Source organism: Chiloscyllium plagiosum, chromosome 2 (genome assembly GCF_004010195.1).
Source record: "Chiloscyllium plagiosum isolate BGI_BamShark_2017 chromosome 2, ASM401019v2, whole genome shotgun sequence".
In the NCBI taxonomy this organism is placed as follows: Eukaryota; Metazoa; Chordata; class Chondrichthyes; order Orectolobiformes; family Hemiscylliidae; genus Chiloscyllium; species Chiloscyllium plagiosum.
This window is the reverse complement of record NC_057711.1, coordinates 1,131,281-1,148,387: the sequence shown is the minus strand read 5'-3', so window position 1 is coordinate 1,148,387 and position 17,107 is coordinate 1,131,281. Positions and strand designations below refer to the sequence as shown.

The window sequence follows — 17,107 nt, the reverse complement described above, 5'->3', positions numbered from 1 at the left end:
GGGGGGGTCCGGGGGGAGGGGGTCCTGGGGGGGGGGGGGGGTGATGGGGAGAGGGTGGGTTGAGGGGTGTGTGTGAATATCTTTCACGAGAAGTGGATCGATTTTCGGCAGGGTATTGGGGAGGACCGGGGTTAGATGTGAATGTGGAACTTGAAACACAAACAGATGGACCATGCTTTACTGAATGGAGGAGCATACTTGGGGATGGAGTGGGGTGTCATGATTTACTTGTGCTCCTATTTCATATGTTCATAACCAGGAGCTTTCAGTATGTTTTGAGGATATTGTCAGGATGCAGTGTGTTCAGTTGAATCTAGGCTGTCTGATTACTTTATCCAATAATCTGTCCCTGCAGCAGGATGTGTGCATGAACAATTGTAATTGTGGCTAATACCTCAGTATTTTCATTAGCCTCACATTCTCGCACAGCCTATCTGTTCTGTTCCATGTACATGGGGAGAAAGTGAGGTCTGCAGATGCTGGAGATCAGAGCTGAAAATGTGTTGCTGGAAAAGCGCAGCAGGTCAGGCAGCATCCAAGGAGCAGGAGAATCAACGTTTCGGGCATAAGCCCTTCTTCAGCCCTAATTCCTGAAGAAGGGCTTATGCCCGAAACGTCGATTCTCCTGTTCCCTTGATGCTGCCTGACCTGCTGCGCTTTTCCAGCAACACATTTTCAGCTTTGTTCCATGTACATGCTTGTTTTGGGGTATATCTCCTTTTGTTGCTGTATTTCATGCCTCTCGCTGCCCAGTCTAATGCAGCTCCATTGTGTTTGTTTGCAGCTTGCTACAAAAGGATCCAGTTACAATGGGTTACTGGAGCGACACACTGTTCACAGTGCCAACGTCCAGCATGTGGTGGACACTCTACAGTAAGGAGCAATTTCTTCCCATGTGGAGATTGTGTAGATTCTGGATTAGAGTGATGCTGGAAAAACACAGCAGTTCAGGCAGCATCCGAGGAGCAGGAAAATTGATGTTTCGGCAGAAATCTTCCAAACCTCATGTGATATTGTAAAGTGTTAATTGTTGGAAACTTTAAATAGGATAAAACGTCAGCATAACATCAAGGGCTGAAGGGCCTGTGTTCTATAACATCGGATTGTTCAAAAATGGGGAGAGATGTGCAGCATGGAAAGGGGGATAAGCCTGACATCTAAAGACAATCAGCCTAATTTCGGTGCTCAGGAAACCTATTGAAAGATTATCAAAATTAGTCATAATTTGAAAAATCACAGTTTAATAAGTGAAAGTCAGCAAATCAAAAACTATTTAGCAAATCCCTGGATCAGCTGAGACCTTTGTGAAAACCCTCACCTTCTCAGTCTGCCCTCTGCTGATGATCCTCATGTTAAACTCACCATCAGCCTAATGAGAAAGTAATAGTGACCCTATTACTGAGCCAGGGGCCTGGGTTCAAGTCCCATCTGCTCTGGGAAGTGTGTAATAACATCTCTGAACAGATTGATTAGAAAAGAAATAAATAAAGCAGACCCCAACTCCATTTTGATTTAGTCCCTAGCCTCTCTCCCTACACCCCTCACTTTTGAAGGTTTGCATTGAGTCCGTGGTTAGGAAAGCAAATGTAATGTCATTTATCTCAAGAGAGTTGGCATGTAAAAGCAGCAATGTGCTATAGAAACTTTATAAAGCTCTGGTTAGGTCCCATTTAGAATACTGTGTCCAGTTTTGGTCCCACACCTCAGGAAGGACATACTGGCACTGGAGCGTGTCCAGTGGAGATTCACACAGATGATCCCTGGAATGGTAGGTCTAACTGCTGAGGATCTTGGGATTGTATTCATTAGAGTTTAGAAGGTTGAGGGGAGATCTAATAGAAACTTACAAGATTATGCATGGCTTAGAAAGGGTGGACACTGGGAAATTGTTTCCTTCAGACAGGGAGACGAGGACCCATGGGCACAGCCTTGAAATTAGAGGGGGTCAATTCACACAGAAATGAGACACTTCTTCAGACAGAGAGTGATGGGCCTGTGGAATTCATTGCCACGGAACGCAGTGGAGGCCGGGACATTAAATTGTTAAAAGGCAGAGATTGATAAATTCTTAATCTCGCAAGGAATTATGGGGAATGGGGAGAGTGCAGGTAAGTGTAGTTGAAATGCCCATCAGCCATGATTGAATGGCAGAGTGGACTCGATGGGCCGAATGGCCTTATTTCCACTCCTATGTCTTATGGTCTTAATGGGCTTTCTTAATGATTACTTTCATATTTTCGTAGTAAACTACGAAAGCAACCACCCCAACACACACAAAAGAAGTTGCATCAAGACACTATTCAAAAGGGCCACAACACACTGCAGTACACCATACATCAAGAGCATTTCCGAACTGACAGCCAGACTACTGCGACCACTAGGACTCATAACAGCACACAAACCAACAGCCACTCTCAGACAACAACTCACCAGAACGAAGGACCCGATACCCAGCATGAGCAAAGCTAATGTAGTGTATAAACTCCCATGCAAGGACTGCACAAAACACTATATAGGACAAACAGGAAGACAGCTAATGATTCACATCCATAAACACCAACTAGCCACGAAACGACACGACCAGCTATCCCTAGTAGCCACACACGCAGATGACAAGCAACATGAATTCGACTGGGACAGCTCTACCATTATAGGACAAGCCAAACAGAGAACAGCCAGGGAGTTCCTAGAGGCATGGCACTCATCCACAGATTCAATCAATAAGCACATCGATCTGGACCCAATATACCGACCACTGCAGCGGACAGCTGGAACTGACAACCGGAAGCGGCAGATTCAAACCACTATAAATGCTGGAGGAAAGATCACAGAAGCGCTTCACAGGAGGCTCCCAAGCACTGAGGATGTCACCTAGACAGGGGACGAAACGTCTGCAACACAAATTCTCAGCTCGGCGAACAGAACCACAACAACTTAATGGGCTTTGCTGTAAATATTGAATTGGCTAAACAAGTGTTTTTATTGGTGGTGGTTAGTGTTTATAAAGGAAAAACAGTTACTGTGATTTTGCTGGTGGAAAGGTTGCTCAGTTGTGTGTGATAACAGTCAAGATTAAAGTGATGCTGGAAAAGCACAGCATGTCATGCAGCATCCGAGGAGCAGGAAAATCGACGTTTAGTGCAAAAGCCCTTCAGCAGGATGCTGCCTGACTTGCTGTGCTTTTCCAGCACCACTCTAATCTTGACTCAGATCTGCAGTACCTACTTCTGCCCTGTGTGTTATAACACTTGAATTGAATTAGTTTTATTGTCAAAATGTACTCAAATGAGTCCAGTGAAAAGTTCATAAGTTGCCACTTGCAGCACCATCTTAGGTACAAAGGTATCTAGGTACAATCCTTAGTTACAGAATAGAGAAATGAAGAAAAAATGTGACATTACAGCTATACACAGAATGACCATAGGTCAGAAAAAGAAGCAGCAAAGTTATAAAGACAAACCTCGCAGTCTCTTTCCCAGGGCTCAGTGCAACAGACCAGTGCATGGGGCCTTCACAGAGTCTGACCACTGGCTGCTGCCACCCTCCACACCGGGATGCTGATTGTTGGTGTCCCTACTTCAGAGGCTGGGAATCGGAGACCGGAGCTAGGTGTCCAAGATCGAGAATCCGAGAAAACTACAGAAGGGAGAAAGCAAAAAAGACAAAGAATGCGCAGAACAGTTGAGCTGCCATCCTAGTGGCTTTAAAAAGGGAATAAAACCAGACCCAGTCAACCTTCAATTCTATTTTGATTTAGTGCCTTCCTGTTCTCCCTCCACCTCCCTTTTGATGGTTTGCATTGCCCATAATGGGCTTCGGTTGTAAATAATTAATTGGTTACGCAAGTGATTACTGGTAGTGGTTAGTGTTTAGAAAAACCTAACAAAAGAATCAAGGTGATTTTGGTGGTGGGAAGGTCACTCAGTCGTGTGTGATAGCAAATCTGAGTATACTTTTCCAAAGAAAAATCCAGAAAGGCTGTTGTGGCACAGTGGTAGTGTCTCTATCGCTGAGCTAGGAGGTTTGAGTTTCAAGTGCCACCTGCCCCAGAGGTGGACTGAAAAATAATGCAGACCCTGGGATATATCTATAGAACTGTCTGTCCCGCGCTGGGACTTTGTCTATTGTTGAAGTGGAGTACCATATTCCTTTCCTTTCAGGCTTCCTGAGTTACCATAAAAGGGAAGTGAAAGATGGGTGTAGGCAGGCTAGCTGCTAAGAGAAAGATAAAAACTAAGGGGCATAGTTTGAAAAAGTGATCTGTCATTTAATACAAAGATGAGGAGACTTTTTTTTCACTGTCAGGTATTCATTGAAATCTCTTCCCCAGAGTTTTGAGGAAGTGGGTCATTGATTATGGGGCAGTTAAGAGTCAGCTACATCGCTGTGGGTCTGGAGTCCCATTTCAGCCAGACCAGATAAAGATGGCTGTTTTCACTCCCTTAAGGACATCAGTGAACCAGCTGGGTTTTTCCTGACAATTGGAAATGGTTTCACGGTCATCATTAAACTTATTTCCCGATTATTATTGAATTTAAATTCCACCATCTGCCATGAAGGCATTTGAACTGGGGTCTCTGGGTTAATAGTCTAGCAATAATACTACAATGCCACCACCACTATCACCGTGCCTCACCCCAAAAAACATCTGCTGCTGCTTCTATCCTCTGGGCTGTATATATCCTTGATTCACCGTGTGTCCTAGAGAGGTCACTTGCATCTTACTGGGTTAGCTGTCCGAGATAGAGCGCAGGTCAGCTGAATGTCCTTTCAGAATAGAATCGCAGTTTATTGTCATGTTTATTTTTACAATACAAAGCAAAAGGTTATATAGGAGGCCATACCACGGCACTGAGATTAATGACAGAAGTCATAACTAAGAAGAAAATGTAAACATTCATCAGAGTTTAATTAATAACTCCTGTGTTTGGGGTATCTGGAGCTACCAGTTCCCTCAAGTGACTTCTCACTTCCCACCAGGTGGAATACTATACAATGGGAGAATCCTGCCAAGACTTTCTTGGAACGATGGCCAGGCACTCAATGCCAGTCCGTATGATTTGACACTGGTATAATCTGTCTGGAGTTGTGAAGGTCGGAAAGGGACAAAGGGAATAGGAACAAGCCAGGATCCTTTGAATAAATCTATCTCGGTAATATAGGGCGTTTATGGAGTCTTATCAATGCAATCTTCCAGCCAAGATATGAGGAAGGAGACAGTGGTCTGGTTAGTGCATTAACTTGTCAGGAATCAGTGCAAAGCTTTGAGGAGCTGTTGGATGTGGCCCTCTGTCAGTCTGGCGGAGGACTTCACTTGGGTCACATTCAGGTGGACCTGAGATGTTCTGGAATATTCCAGAAATGAAATGACTGCAGGCCTGAGTGAGAAGAGCAAATGGGGGAGAATTGGACAAAGTTCCTCACTGCTGTTTTGTTGGATAGGAATCTTAGGAACAGCCTCTGGGAAATGGGTAAACATTTACAGATTGGAAAGGATTTACTAATAACTGTGTTGTGTTGGATGGTCATCCTACACAATCCATTAACACCATGTTGAATGGTTCCTCAAAAAACATTGCAGGTAGGGGTTTTGCACAGCTTGGAAGGTGTGACAGAGTCTTTGAAAGTCCAGTGGAGAGTGCAGGAGGATATGCAATGAGCAGCACCAGGCATACCTAACAATAAAGTGTCAACTGAGTGAAGCACCAAACAGGGCGATTTGTAAGCCAAATAGCGTACGACCATGAGCATAAGCAGCAACTGATTCAACACCAGCAGATCAGATCTGAGCTCTGCCTCCTTGGCCTTCTCCAGTGGTCCCCAGCATCACTGATACCAGTCTTCAGTCAATTCAATTCACTCCACATGAGATCAAGAAACAGTTGGAGGCACAGAATACTGCAAAGGCGATGGACCCTGACAACATTCCGGTAGCAACAGACATACCGCACAATGAGATGTCAGCCTGGTCAAGCTATCAAACAGGACAACTTGCATAGATGAAAGTGAAAACTGCAGATGCTGGAGATCAGAGTCGAGAGTGTGGGGCTGGAAAAGCACAGCAGGTCAGGCAGCATCCGAGGAGCAGGAGAGTCAACATTTTGGGCAAGAGCCCTTCATCAGGAGTGAGGCTAAGAGCCGAGGCGGTGGTGAGATATAAATGGGAGGGGGCTGGGTCTGAGGGAAAGGTAGCTGAGAGTAATGAGTCTATTTCAGGATGTGGCTGAAGAGCTTCAGAGCAGAGGAGATGATCTCCTGGGGGGTGCAGTGACAGAGAAACTCACTGAGATCCTTGTAGAAAGAGGAGGAAAACGTCTTCAGGGTAGGCATCCTTGGAAGAGGCTTCGCAGTGAGGTTAAAATAAACTAGGACAAGGTGAGGACTGCAGATGCTGGAGACTAGTGTTGAGAGTGTGGTGCTGGAAAAGCACAGCAGGTCGAGCAGGAAAACCGACCTTTCAGGCAAAAGCCCTTTATCAGGAATGAGGACTACTTGAATGCCAAACAGCATAAGCAGCAAGTGATAGATGGAGCTAAACAATTGCACAACCAATGAATCAGATCTACACTCTGCAGTCTTGCCACATACAGTTATGAATGATGGTGGACAATTAAACAGCTCATTGCAGGCAGAGGTGGAAACTTCACAAAAATGATAGAAGAGCCCAGCACATCAGGGCAAAAGATAAGGCTGGAGCTTTTGCTGCAATCTTCAGCCAGAAGTATCGAGTGGATGATCCATCTCGGGCTCCTCCAGTGGTCCCGAGCATCACCAAAACCAGTCTTCAGCCAATTTGATTCACTCCATGTGATAGGAAGAAACAATTGAAGACACTACAACCTTTGACAGTAGTACTTAAAACTTGTGCTTCAGAACTTGCTGCTCCCTTAGCCAAGCTGTTCTGTTACAGTTACAGCATTGGCGTCTACCTGACAATGTAGAAAACTTGCCAGGTATGTCCTGTACATAAAAAGCAAATCCAACCTGGCTAATTACCGCCCCATCAGTCTACTTTCGATCATCAGTAAAGTGATGAAAAGTGTCATCAGCAGTGCTTGAATCATGGGTATCGGGGCCAAACTGTCCATTGGTTCGAGTCATACCTGACACATAGGGAGATGGTCATGGTTGATGGATGTCAGTCAGCTCAGCTCCAGGATAACTCTGCAGGAGTTCCTCAGGGTAGTGTCCTCGGCCCAACCATCTTCAGCTGCTTCATCAATGACCTTTGCTCCATCATAAAGTCAGAAATGGGGATGTTCCCTGATGGATTGTGCAATGTTCAGTACCGTTTGTAACTCCTCAGATACTGAAGCAATCCATGTTAAATGAAACAAGACCTAGACAATATCCAGGCTTGCGCTAACAAGTGACAAGTAACATTTGTGCCACACCAATGTGAGGCTCAATCCATTTCCATTAAGGGACAATCTAATCACCACCCCTTGACATTCAATGGTGTTACCATCACTGAATCCCCCATTATGAAGATCCTGGGGATTATCATTAACCAGACACTCCCCTCCTGACTCCTCAAAGTCTATCCACTATCTGCAAGGCATAAGCCAGGAGTGTGATGGAATACTCCCCACTTGCCTGGATGAGTGCAGCCTCATTAACACTCAAGAAGCTTGATACCATCCAGGTACCGTTTGATTGGTACCACATCCACAAACATCCACTCCCTCCACCTCGAACGCTCAGTAGCAGCAGTGTTTACTATCTACAAGATGCGATGCAGTCATTAACCCAAGATCCTCAGGCAGCACCTTCCAAATCCACAACCACTTCCATCTAGAAGGACAAGGACATCAGATACATGGAAACACTACCCCTGACTTGGAAATATATTGCCATTCCTTCAGTGTCGCTGGGTCAAAATCCTAGAATTTCCTCCCTAAGGGACATTGTGGGTCTACCTACAGCACATGGACTCCAGCAGTTCAAGTGGGCAGCTCACCCCCACCCTCTTAAGGGGCAACTAGGAATGGGTAATATGTGACACCCATATCTCACAAATGAATATCGAGTGGGCAGGTAACGTTCTGACCATACAAAGACAATGATTGTCATCAACAAGAGAAAGCCAGGGCTCCTTGATGCCACACTGAGTCAAAATGCAGCCTTGATGTCAAAGGCTGTCCCTCTCCCCTCCCCTCTGGAATTCAGCTCTTCTGTCCATGTTTGACCCAAGGCTGGAATGAGGTCAGGAGCTGAGTGACCCGGGGGGAACCCAAACTGGGTGTCCATCATGTTACTGAGGATCGAGAGTAGACTGATGGTGCAGTGATTGGCTGGGTTGGACTTCTAAGCTTAAAAATGTGTTGCTGGAAAAGCGCAGCAGGTCAGGTAGCATCAAAGGAACAGGAGAATCGATGTTTCGGGCATAAGCTCTTCTTCAGGATTTCTCCTGCTTTTTCTATAGAGGAACAGCAGTAGGCCATTGAGCCCCTCAGGCATTCACTGACATCGTGGCTTCACAAAAATTTAAACAAAACTTCACAGAAATTTGCAGAGACAAACTGGGTCAGTGCGACTGACAGCATTGCTGTGTAATAAGGCAGTGTGGACTGAGTGCCTTCTATCATCATGGGTTCTTACTGTCTAACAGCATTGTTGACGAAAGTTGGCGTGAGTTCAGTATGGCTACAGGAAATGATGTGGGGCTAACCCTCTGTTGTGTTGCTCTCCTTTTTTCAGTAAGGAAGGAATCGAGGTTCGTCTGGTGAAGCGCAGAGATTACACTGAGGAAATCGTGCAATGGGCTGATGCCATCGTATCTGCTGGAGGTAATAGCAGCGACATTCCAGTTTGCAGTGTGTGATTGGGGCTGGCTCCTCAGGAGATGTGTTATGGAGAGCTTTGTCACTGCTGCTTTGCAAACTCTCTTCTTTCCCTACCCTCCTTTGCTGGGAGCTATTTGAGGAACTTCTTAAGAAGACATGAGAAAGTTGACTGGACTGTACCTGGAATGGGCAAGTTTGGGGAAATATCAGATGGGCTAGGCTTGTATCTGCTGGAGTTCAGAACAGTAAGAAAAAAGAAGTAGGAGCAGGTAGGCCATTGCTTGCCGTGCCATTCTGTAAGATCAAAGCTGATCTGTCCCAGGCCTCAACTCTTTTGTACCAGATCCCTATTGCCCTCAACTCCTCCTAAGAGGCGATGGAGGCAGAACGATGGAAATGCATGAGAACCTGGGGGGGTGGTGACCAGGTGGATGAGGTGAGGATGTTTTGTCTTGGGAGTCATGATTTGGAGATGCCGGTGTTGGACTGGGGTGTACAAAGTTAAAAGTCACACCACACCAGGTTATAGTCCAACAGGTTTAATTGGAAGCACTAGCTTTTGGAGCACTGCTCCTTCAAGTGGTTCCTCTCGGGAGGAAATCGACAACAAGGGGGGCACTGATTTTTTAAAAAAATCAGAGGTTACCCATTTCATACACAAATGAGGCAAAACCTTTTTTTACAGAAATTGTTTTCCTGGAAAGATGATGGATGGTATGTTATTGAATATTTTTAAGGCAGTCGTGAATAGCTTCGTGCTCCACAAGTGGGTGACGGTTATCAGGTATAAGTGGGACTGTGCATTGAGGTTACAATCAGACCAGCAATGATCTTATAAAGAGCAGAGCAGACTCAAGGGGCAGAGTGGCCTTGTCTTTATTTATATATTTACATTAAAGCTCTCTGTACTCTTAAACTGAATGCAAAGTTCTTTGTACACTGTACCCATTAAACACTCCCAGGACAGGACCAGCATGGGGTTAGGTACTGAGTAAACTGCCTGCACTTTTAAACTGAAAGGAAAATTCTTACCCACTGTCTGTATCAGATACTCCTAGGGCAGGGACAGCATGGGATTAGGAACAAAGTGCTGTTGCAGTGGAGTTGTTAAGGTCATGGAGCAGTGACAGTTATTAACTCAAGGAAGCCTAGGACTGAGGGAGATGGGTGGTCTGCCCAAAGGAGGGACATGTGAACCAGCCCCACGTGAGAGAGGGAGGAGAGGGAGTGAGGGGAGAAGTTAGAGTAGGAGAAGCTCCCCCCATGAAGGCTAAAGGGCCTGTGTGTGATTGAGCTGACTGTGATCTGTCTGATTCTGTGCAGGGGATGGCACCATGCTGCTGTCAGCCAGCAAAGTGTTTGGGCAGATCAAACCTGTCATTGGAGTCAACACGGATCCAGAAAGGTAAAGGGCTGTCACTGATGGAGGGCAGGCTGAAACGCTGTGCTGCAGGGGGGAGAGGTGAAGACCCAGTGTGTGGGGTGGGGGCGGCAGGGAGTTCACTGAGATGGGGACTGAGAGGTTTGGCGGGGACTGAGAGGTTTGGCAGGGAATGGGGGATCTGCAGGGCATGATGGGAAGGGGTGGTCTGCTGTGGTGGGGGGAAAGGAATGTTGTGATTGGGTGGGCGGGTGGGGGCAGGTATCAATCAGGTCTGCACCTTGTTGGAGCATAGGAATTAGGAGAAAGAGTAGACAATTTAGCCCTTTGAGTCCGCTCGGCCCTTTAACATGATCATGGTTGATCTTACTTTGGTCTCCACCCTACGTTCTTGCCTGCTCCCCATAACCTTTATCCCACTTTTCATCAGAAACATGTCCATTTCTTTGTTGAGTCTGTTGATTTGATTCTGCCTCCACTGCACTCTGGGGCAGTGAGTTCCACAGATTCACAACCCTTTGAGCAAAGTAGTTTCTTCTCATCCCAGTTTTGGACCTACCTCCTCTCACTCCTTATCTATGAGCTCTTGTTTAAGATTGTCCCACAAGGGGGAACATCTGTTGAATGTCCACCTTATCAATCCCCTTCAGCATTTTAAATCCCTCAATCAGATCCATCCCCTCATTCTTCTGAACTCCGGTGAGTACAAGCCCAAGCGATTGAACTGCTCCTCATACATTAAAAGGAGCCACAGTTGTGGAGTTGTCTAATCTTGAGCATCAGGCATCCAGAGGGACTCTAAAGCCTTAGACAAAATACTAAGTAGGCATACTAAAGTACCTGATACCAAACTGGGTGGGGAAGCAGGCTGTGATGAGGAGATAAAGAGTTTAAAGATGGATATTGACAGGCTGGGAAAATGGACCAGAATCTGGCAGGTGGAGTTTAATCTCGGTAAATGTGAGGTTGTCCATTTTGGCTGGAAAAATAAAGAGCAAATTATTATTTAAATGGGAAGCAGTTTCAAAATGCGTCAGTGTAGAGGGAGCTGGATGTCTTTGAGCATGAATCGCAGAAAGTGAATATGCAGGTGTGGTATAGAATAAGAAAGGCAAATGGAATCCTGGCATTTATTGCAAAAAGACTGGATTATAAAAGTAGTGTTGTTACAGTAATATGTATTAATACAGTAATACAGTGTTGGTGAGCACACACCTGGAATAGTGCCCAGTTACTTGAGGAACAATGTGATGGCACTGGAGTTGGTTCAGACGATATTGAAGCTTTGGTATGGGTGTAAAAGAGAATGAAATGGTGCAAGGGAGGAGGGGCTTTGGTTAGAGGGTGAGATTGGGAAAGCTGGGTTTGTTTTCCTTTGCTTGAGAAGGTCAAAAGGATATTTCTGTATAATTTTAGCATAGTAAATAGGGATACATTTTTACAGCGGGAGCCAAGTTAATAACCAGAGGACAATGCTGGCAGCCAGTGACACCCACAAATAAACTTTTTTAAAAATGAAGGTACAGCAATTGACAAAAGAATCTGATCACATTGAGGCAATGCCAGGCAGGAGGAGGCCATCTGGCTCATTGAATCAATAGCTGGTTTCTGAAGCAATCCAGTCAGCCTCGTCCCCTCACTCTGTCCTCAGAAAATGGAGCATTTAGTCCTTCTAGCCTGCTCCACCATTCAGTATAATTGTAGCTGATCATCCAAGTCACTGCCCTGTTCCCATTTTCTCTCCAAATCATTTCAACATAGACTCCTACCGTCGGGAAACAGACCCTACAATCCAACTAGTCCGTGCAGTCTATAATCCCATACTAAATTAGTCCCACCTGCCTGCACATGGCACATATCCCTCCAGACATTTCTTCTTCATGTAGTTATTCAAGTTTTTTTAAATATTGTAACTGTACTCTCATCCACCACTTGTTCTAGAAGTTCATTCTACATACGAGCCAGTGTGCTTCAAGAATAAAATTGCCCCTCATGTCCATTTTAAGTCTTTCTCCTCTCACCTTAAAAATATACCCTTCAGTCTTGAAATCCCGCACCCAGGGAAAAGACACCTACCATTCACCTTACCTATACCCCTTGTGAATTTATAAATCTTTATAAGGTTATCCCTTAATTTCCTACACTCCAGTGAAAAATGTCCCGGCCTCCGCTTATAACTCAAACCCTCCATTCCTGGTGAGATCCTGGTACATCTCTTCTGAGCCCTCTCTAGTTTAGAAATATCTTTCCTATAACAGGATGACCAGAATTGAGTACAGTACTCCAGAAGAGGCCTCACCAACATCCTGGTAACCTCGACATGACATCCCAACTCCATATACTCAAAACTCGCTCAGGGGTTAGCACTACCACCTCTCAGTGCCAGGAACCAGGGTTCCATTCCACCCTTGGGCAACTGTCTGGAGTTGTACATTCTCGCGTGTCTGTGTGGGTTTCATCTGGGTGCTCCGATTTCCTGCCGAAGTCCATAGATGTGCAGGTTAGGTGGATTGGCTCTGGTAAATTACCCACCATGTTCAGGGATGTGTATGTTAGGTGCACTAGCCATGGGAAATGCAGGGAGAGGCAAGGTAGATGGGTGGGATGCTGTTTGGAGGATCAGTATGGACTCTTTGGGCCGAATAACCTGTTTTCACACTGTAGGAATTCTATAATTCAGGTATGAGCAATGAAAGCAAATGTGCTAACCGCCTTCTTAAGCACCCCGTCTACGTGTGACACAAACGTCAAAGAGCTATGCACCTGAACCCCTAGATCTCTCTGTTCAGCAACACTACCCAGGGCCCTACTGTTAATTGTATGAGTGCTGTCCTTGTTTGTTTTACTAAAATGAAAGACCTCACATTTAAAAAAAAATATCAAATTCCATCTGCCTCTCCTCAGCCCATTGACCAAATTGTTCAAGATCCCAGTGTACTCTTAGATAACCTTCCTCACTGTCCACGATATCACCAATTTTGTTGTTATCCACAAACTTATTAACCATGCCTTCCATATTCTCATCTAAGTCATTTCTATAAATGACAGACAGAAGTAGCCCCAGCACCAATCCCTGTGGAACATCGCTGATAACAGACCTTGAGTCTGTAAAGCATTGTCTTTAACCCTCACCACTATATCTAACTCCTTGAAGCTAATCAGTGTTAGAGAATCCCTTCTAGGATTCTGTAAAATGGTCTTAGCAACAAGTGCATTTGCTCATAAGAAAGTGAAGCAGTGAGTTAGTATCATGGACTCTTGCTGATCTGTCACTGCTAGGGATTGCACTGAACATGAGCAGTGTTAGACCTTTGAAGGACTGTGTAGCTCGTGGGACGCATATAGAATGTATTCAGAAGATATTGAGTGTAAACTAAGGTGATTAAGTTTTGTAGAGATTTTCATTGGGGATTGTGAACAGTGTGCAGGGGCACTCTCAGTTTGGTGAAAAGGTGAAATTGTGCCACTGAGTAAATGCCAGAGTTCTGTTTCCTAAATCCAGGAGAACACAGTCCAAACTGGGAGAGTGAGCTACCAGAATGTACGCAGCCATTGAGGCAGTTATAATGGAGAGGTTTGTTAGGGAATTCTGACGCAACGCTTTCAATGTTGTAAAATGATAAAGTGGCCTATAGTCACTAATTGATGGGGAATTGCTGAAAAATCTGGGATTTGACTTTCCTGCATTTCGGATTCAATGTGTTATGCAGGGAGCTTGACAGCAGTATGCCTGTGACCTATATTTGCATGTGCTTAATTCTAAGGTGGTAGAATATAGAGTGTGTGTCTGTGCTAAATTTGTTAGTAAAATGTAGCTGTTTATTGATACACATGAAATCTTGTGGCTTTATTGTTTGAGGAAGTACCAGGAGTGTCTCACTGTCTAATTTATAAAAATGTTTCTATTCCCTTGTCAAATCGTCATTACCTAATATTGGTATCCTGGTCTGAAAACATAATATTTAACTTGATTGGACAGGATGCCAAGAAGTAGATTGTTTCAGTGGTTGAGGAACGAGAGCCCGCAGGTAACAATAGATTAACTTGAAGAGATATTGGACAGAACAGGGGGAACCTTTGCAGTGAGGTGTGATGCGGTGGAATTCACTCCCCATCCTCACGATTTAAACCGAAACTATCAAGACTCAGTGGGAGAGGGGACTGGAGGGATTTGGGAAGAGAGTGGATGAATTGGAGCAGTTTGCTGATGTGAAGGGTAAACAGCAACATCGACTGGAGAGGTTGAATGGCTGGGTGTGGTAATGCAGTGCTGAGGGTCTAACTGTTTCCACTCCTCAATGCTGTTGTCAGGGTGCTCTGTGCTCAGCTGTTTTTAATCTGTTTGTAGGTCTCAGGGGCACTTGTGCCTCCCAGTCAGGTACACGCACTGTTTTTCAGAGGCTCTGCAGAAGCTCCGCCAGGGAGAGTTCAGGTGAGTGTGCCTATATTTTTCCACCTCCATTTCCTCTTGGTTTTTGTGTGTATTTGTTGGTTTCTTCAGGATGGGTTTATGTGCACAGCCCATTGCCCACAATCTCCATTGGTTCTGAAAACAACAAATGGTGGAGGTGACAGTGGGTCAGGCAGCATCCATGGAAAGACAGCACGCTAATACTTCAAGTCTAGATGACTCTTCAGCAGCAGTGAGGTGAAGTGTGATGGGCGGGGGCAGCATTTATGCTATAGTTGGGGGAGAGGTGGAGTATGGAGTACTGGGGCAGAGAGGGCATGGATAGTGCAGATTAACTGATCGGAATGACAGAACAACGGTCTATCAAACTGCCAGACTTTAAAGAACAGACAGTCCCACAGCGAAGGGGGAGGGGAGAGAGGACGTGATGACAGAGAATGTAACAAGTAAAACTAAAAGAAAGGGAAGGAGTGGGTGTTAGTTCGCAATTTGAAGGTGTTGAACTCTAATATTAAAATCCAAAAGGTTGTAAAGTACCTAGTTTGAAGAGGAGATGTTGTTCCTCTAACTTGTGTTGTGATTCACTGAGACACTATAGCATGGCAAGGACAGATGTGGGCATGCGAACAGGACGCTGTGTTAAAATGACTGGTTATGGGAAGCTCTGCGTCCTGTTTGTGCACAGACTGGAGGCGTTCCGTAAAGCAGTCACCCAGTCTGCATTTGGTTTCTCCAATGTAGACTAGGCTGCATTGGGTGCAGCGAATACATTACACAAGATTGGAGGAGGTACAGGTGAAATGCTGCTTCATCAGGAAAGGCCTGTTTCGGCCCTTGGATAGTTTACAGGCAGGAGGGGAAGGGGCAGCTGTTGCACCTTCTGCAGTTACATGGGAAGATGCCGTGAGAAGGGACTATGGTGTTCCTAGTCAATAAATGGAATAGGGTGTCCCAGAGAGAACGATTCAGGTGAAATGCAGATTGGGAGGGAGGGTGGTTCCAAAACTGATGCCAATGCCCCATGAAGTGGAATCCCTCTTTCCCACACCAATCCCTTAGCCACGTGTTTACTTCCCTAATTTTCTTATCCCTATGGCAATAGGCACGTGGCTCGGGCAGTAATCCGGAGATTATGACCCTTGAGGACCTATACTTCAATTTCCTTCCTAGTGCTTCATAATCCCCAAACAGGTCCCCCACCCTAGCTTTGCCTATGTTGTTAGTCCCAACGTGGACCACAACATCTGGATCCTCCCCCTCCCGCTCCAATATTCTTTCAAGCCGGTCAGAGATGTCCTGAACCCTGGCACCGGGTAGGCAACACACCATGAGAGACTCCCGATCCGGCTTGCGAAGGATACTATCTGTCCCCCTAATTGTAGAATCCCCTATAACAATTACTTGTCTTTTTGCTCCCCCCTCTTGAGTGGCCTTCAGCACCATGGTGCCGTGGTCAGACCTGTCGAGATCCTAACAGGCAACTTATCACCTCATTTAAAGAACAATCCAGTACAGGAGCAGGCCCTTCAGCCCTCCAAGCCTGTGCTGGCACCTCTTGCCCTTCCATACTAAAACTGTCTTCCCTTACAAGATCCGTATCCCTGTATTCCCTTCCTATTCACATATTTATCCAGGTGTTTCTTGAATGCTGCTATTGTGTCTGCTTCCTCCACTACCTCAGGCAGCGTGTTCCAGGCACTCCCCACCCTTTGTGTAAAATACATGCCTCGCACATCTCTTGTAAACTACCCCCACCCCCTACACCACTCTGTACCTTGAACCTGTGTCCTCTAGTAAGTGACCCCTCCATCCTGGGTAAAAGCCTCGTACTTCCCACTTTATCCATGCCATTCACAATCTTATAAACTTCTGTCAGGTCGCCCCTCTGTAATGAAGGGCATGGATTTAATGTGAGAGGCAGAAGGCTTCAAAGGGGTTTGAGGAAGAATTTGGAATCTGGAAGTCACTACCTGAAAGTGTATCAGAAATGGAAGTCCTCAACATATTAAGAAGTATGTAGGTGAGCTTTGAAATGCTATAGCATAAAAAGTGCTGGGAAATAAGATTAGAATGGATAATGTTTGGCAAACTGCCTGGATGGACTGAATGGCCTCTTACCATGCTGTAAAACACTGACTGTAACAGTCTTCTTCAAATCTTCCCCTGCCACGGATTTCAGCAGCAGAAGCCCTCATCTCTTTATTGCCTTAGTGTCAGATGTTACCCTTGTGCTCCTGGAAAGCACGTTAGGTTCTTCAATTCCATTAAAGATTACATAGTTCTCCATCTTGCTCACAGCTGGCAGTGGAGACAGCGGATCAGGATCTGCCTGGAAGGAGCAGGAATAAACCCAACGCCTGTGGATCTCCATGAGCAGCAGCTGAGCCTGGAGCAGCACCTGACCGCACACCGTGATGTGGCACAGCCTGGTTAGAATGGGCACAGTGTGGTGGCATACACGGGGGGGGGTGACACAGTGTGGTCAATGGTTGGAGGGGATGGGGGATGGGGTGCGGAGGGGGTGAAGGG

At 45.7% G+C, this 17,107-nt stretch overlaps 1 protein-coding gene across 7 annotated transcripts in view; it reads left to right on the top strand.

Moving 5' to 3' along the window:
* nadk2 (NAD kinase 2, mitochondrial) overlaps window positions 1–17,107 on the top strand; it is a 65,774-nt gene that overhangs the window by 432 nt on the left and 48,235 nt on the right. For 5 of the 7 annotated variants that reach the window (XM_043702962.1, XM_043702954.1, XM_043702982.1 and 2 more), the window contains exons 2-6: window positions 785–873; window positions 8,701–8,789; window positions 10,110–10,191; window positions 14,516–14,599; window positions 16,877–17,007. In XM_043702962.1, the coding sequence (XP_043558897.1) occupies window positions 785–873; window positions 8,701–8,789; window positions 10,110–10,191; window positions 14,516–14,599; window positions 16,877–17,007 (475 nt within the window). The remainder of the gene's footprint in view (window positions 1–784; window positions 874–8,700; window positions 8,790–10,109; window positions 10,192–14,515; window positions 14,600–16,876; window positions 17,008–17,107) is intronic. The other 2 variants (XM_043702968.1, XM_043702975.1) reach the window with 1 other exon arrangement.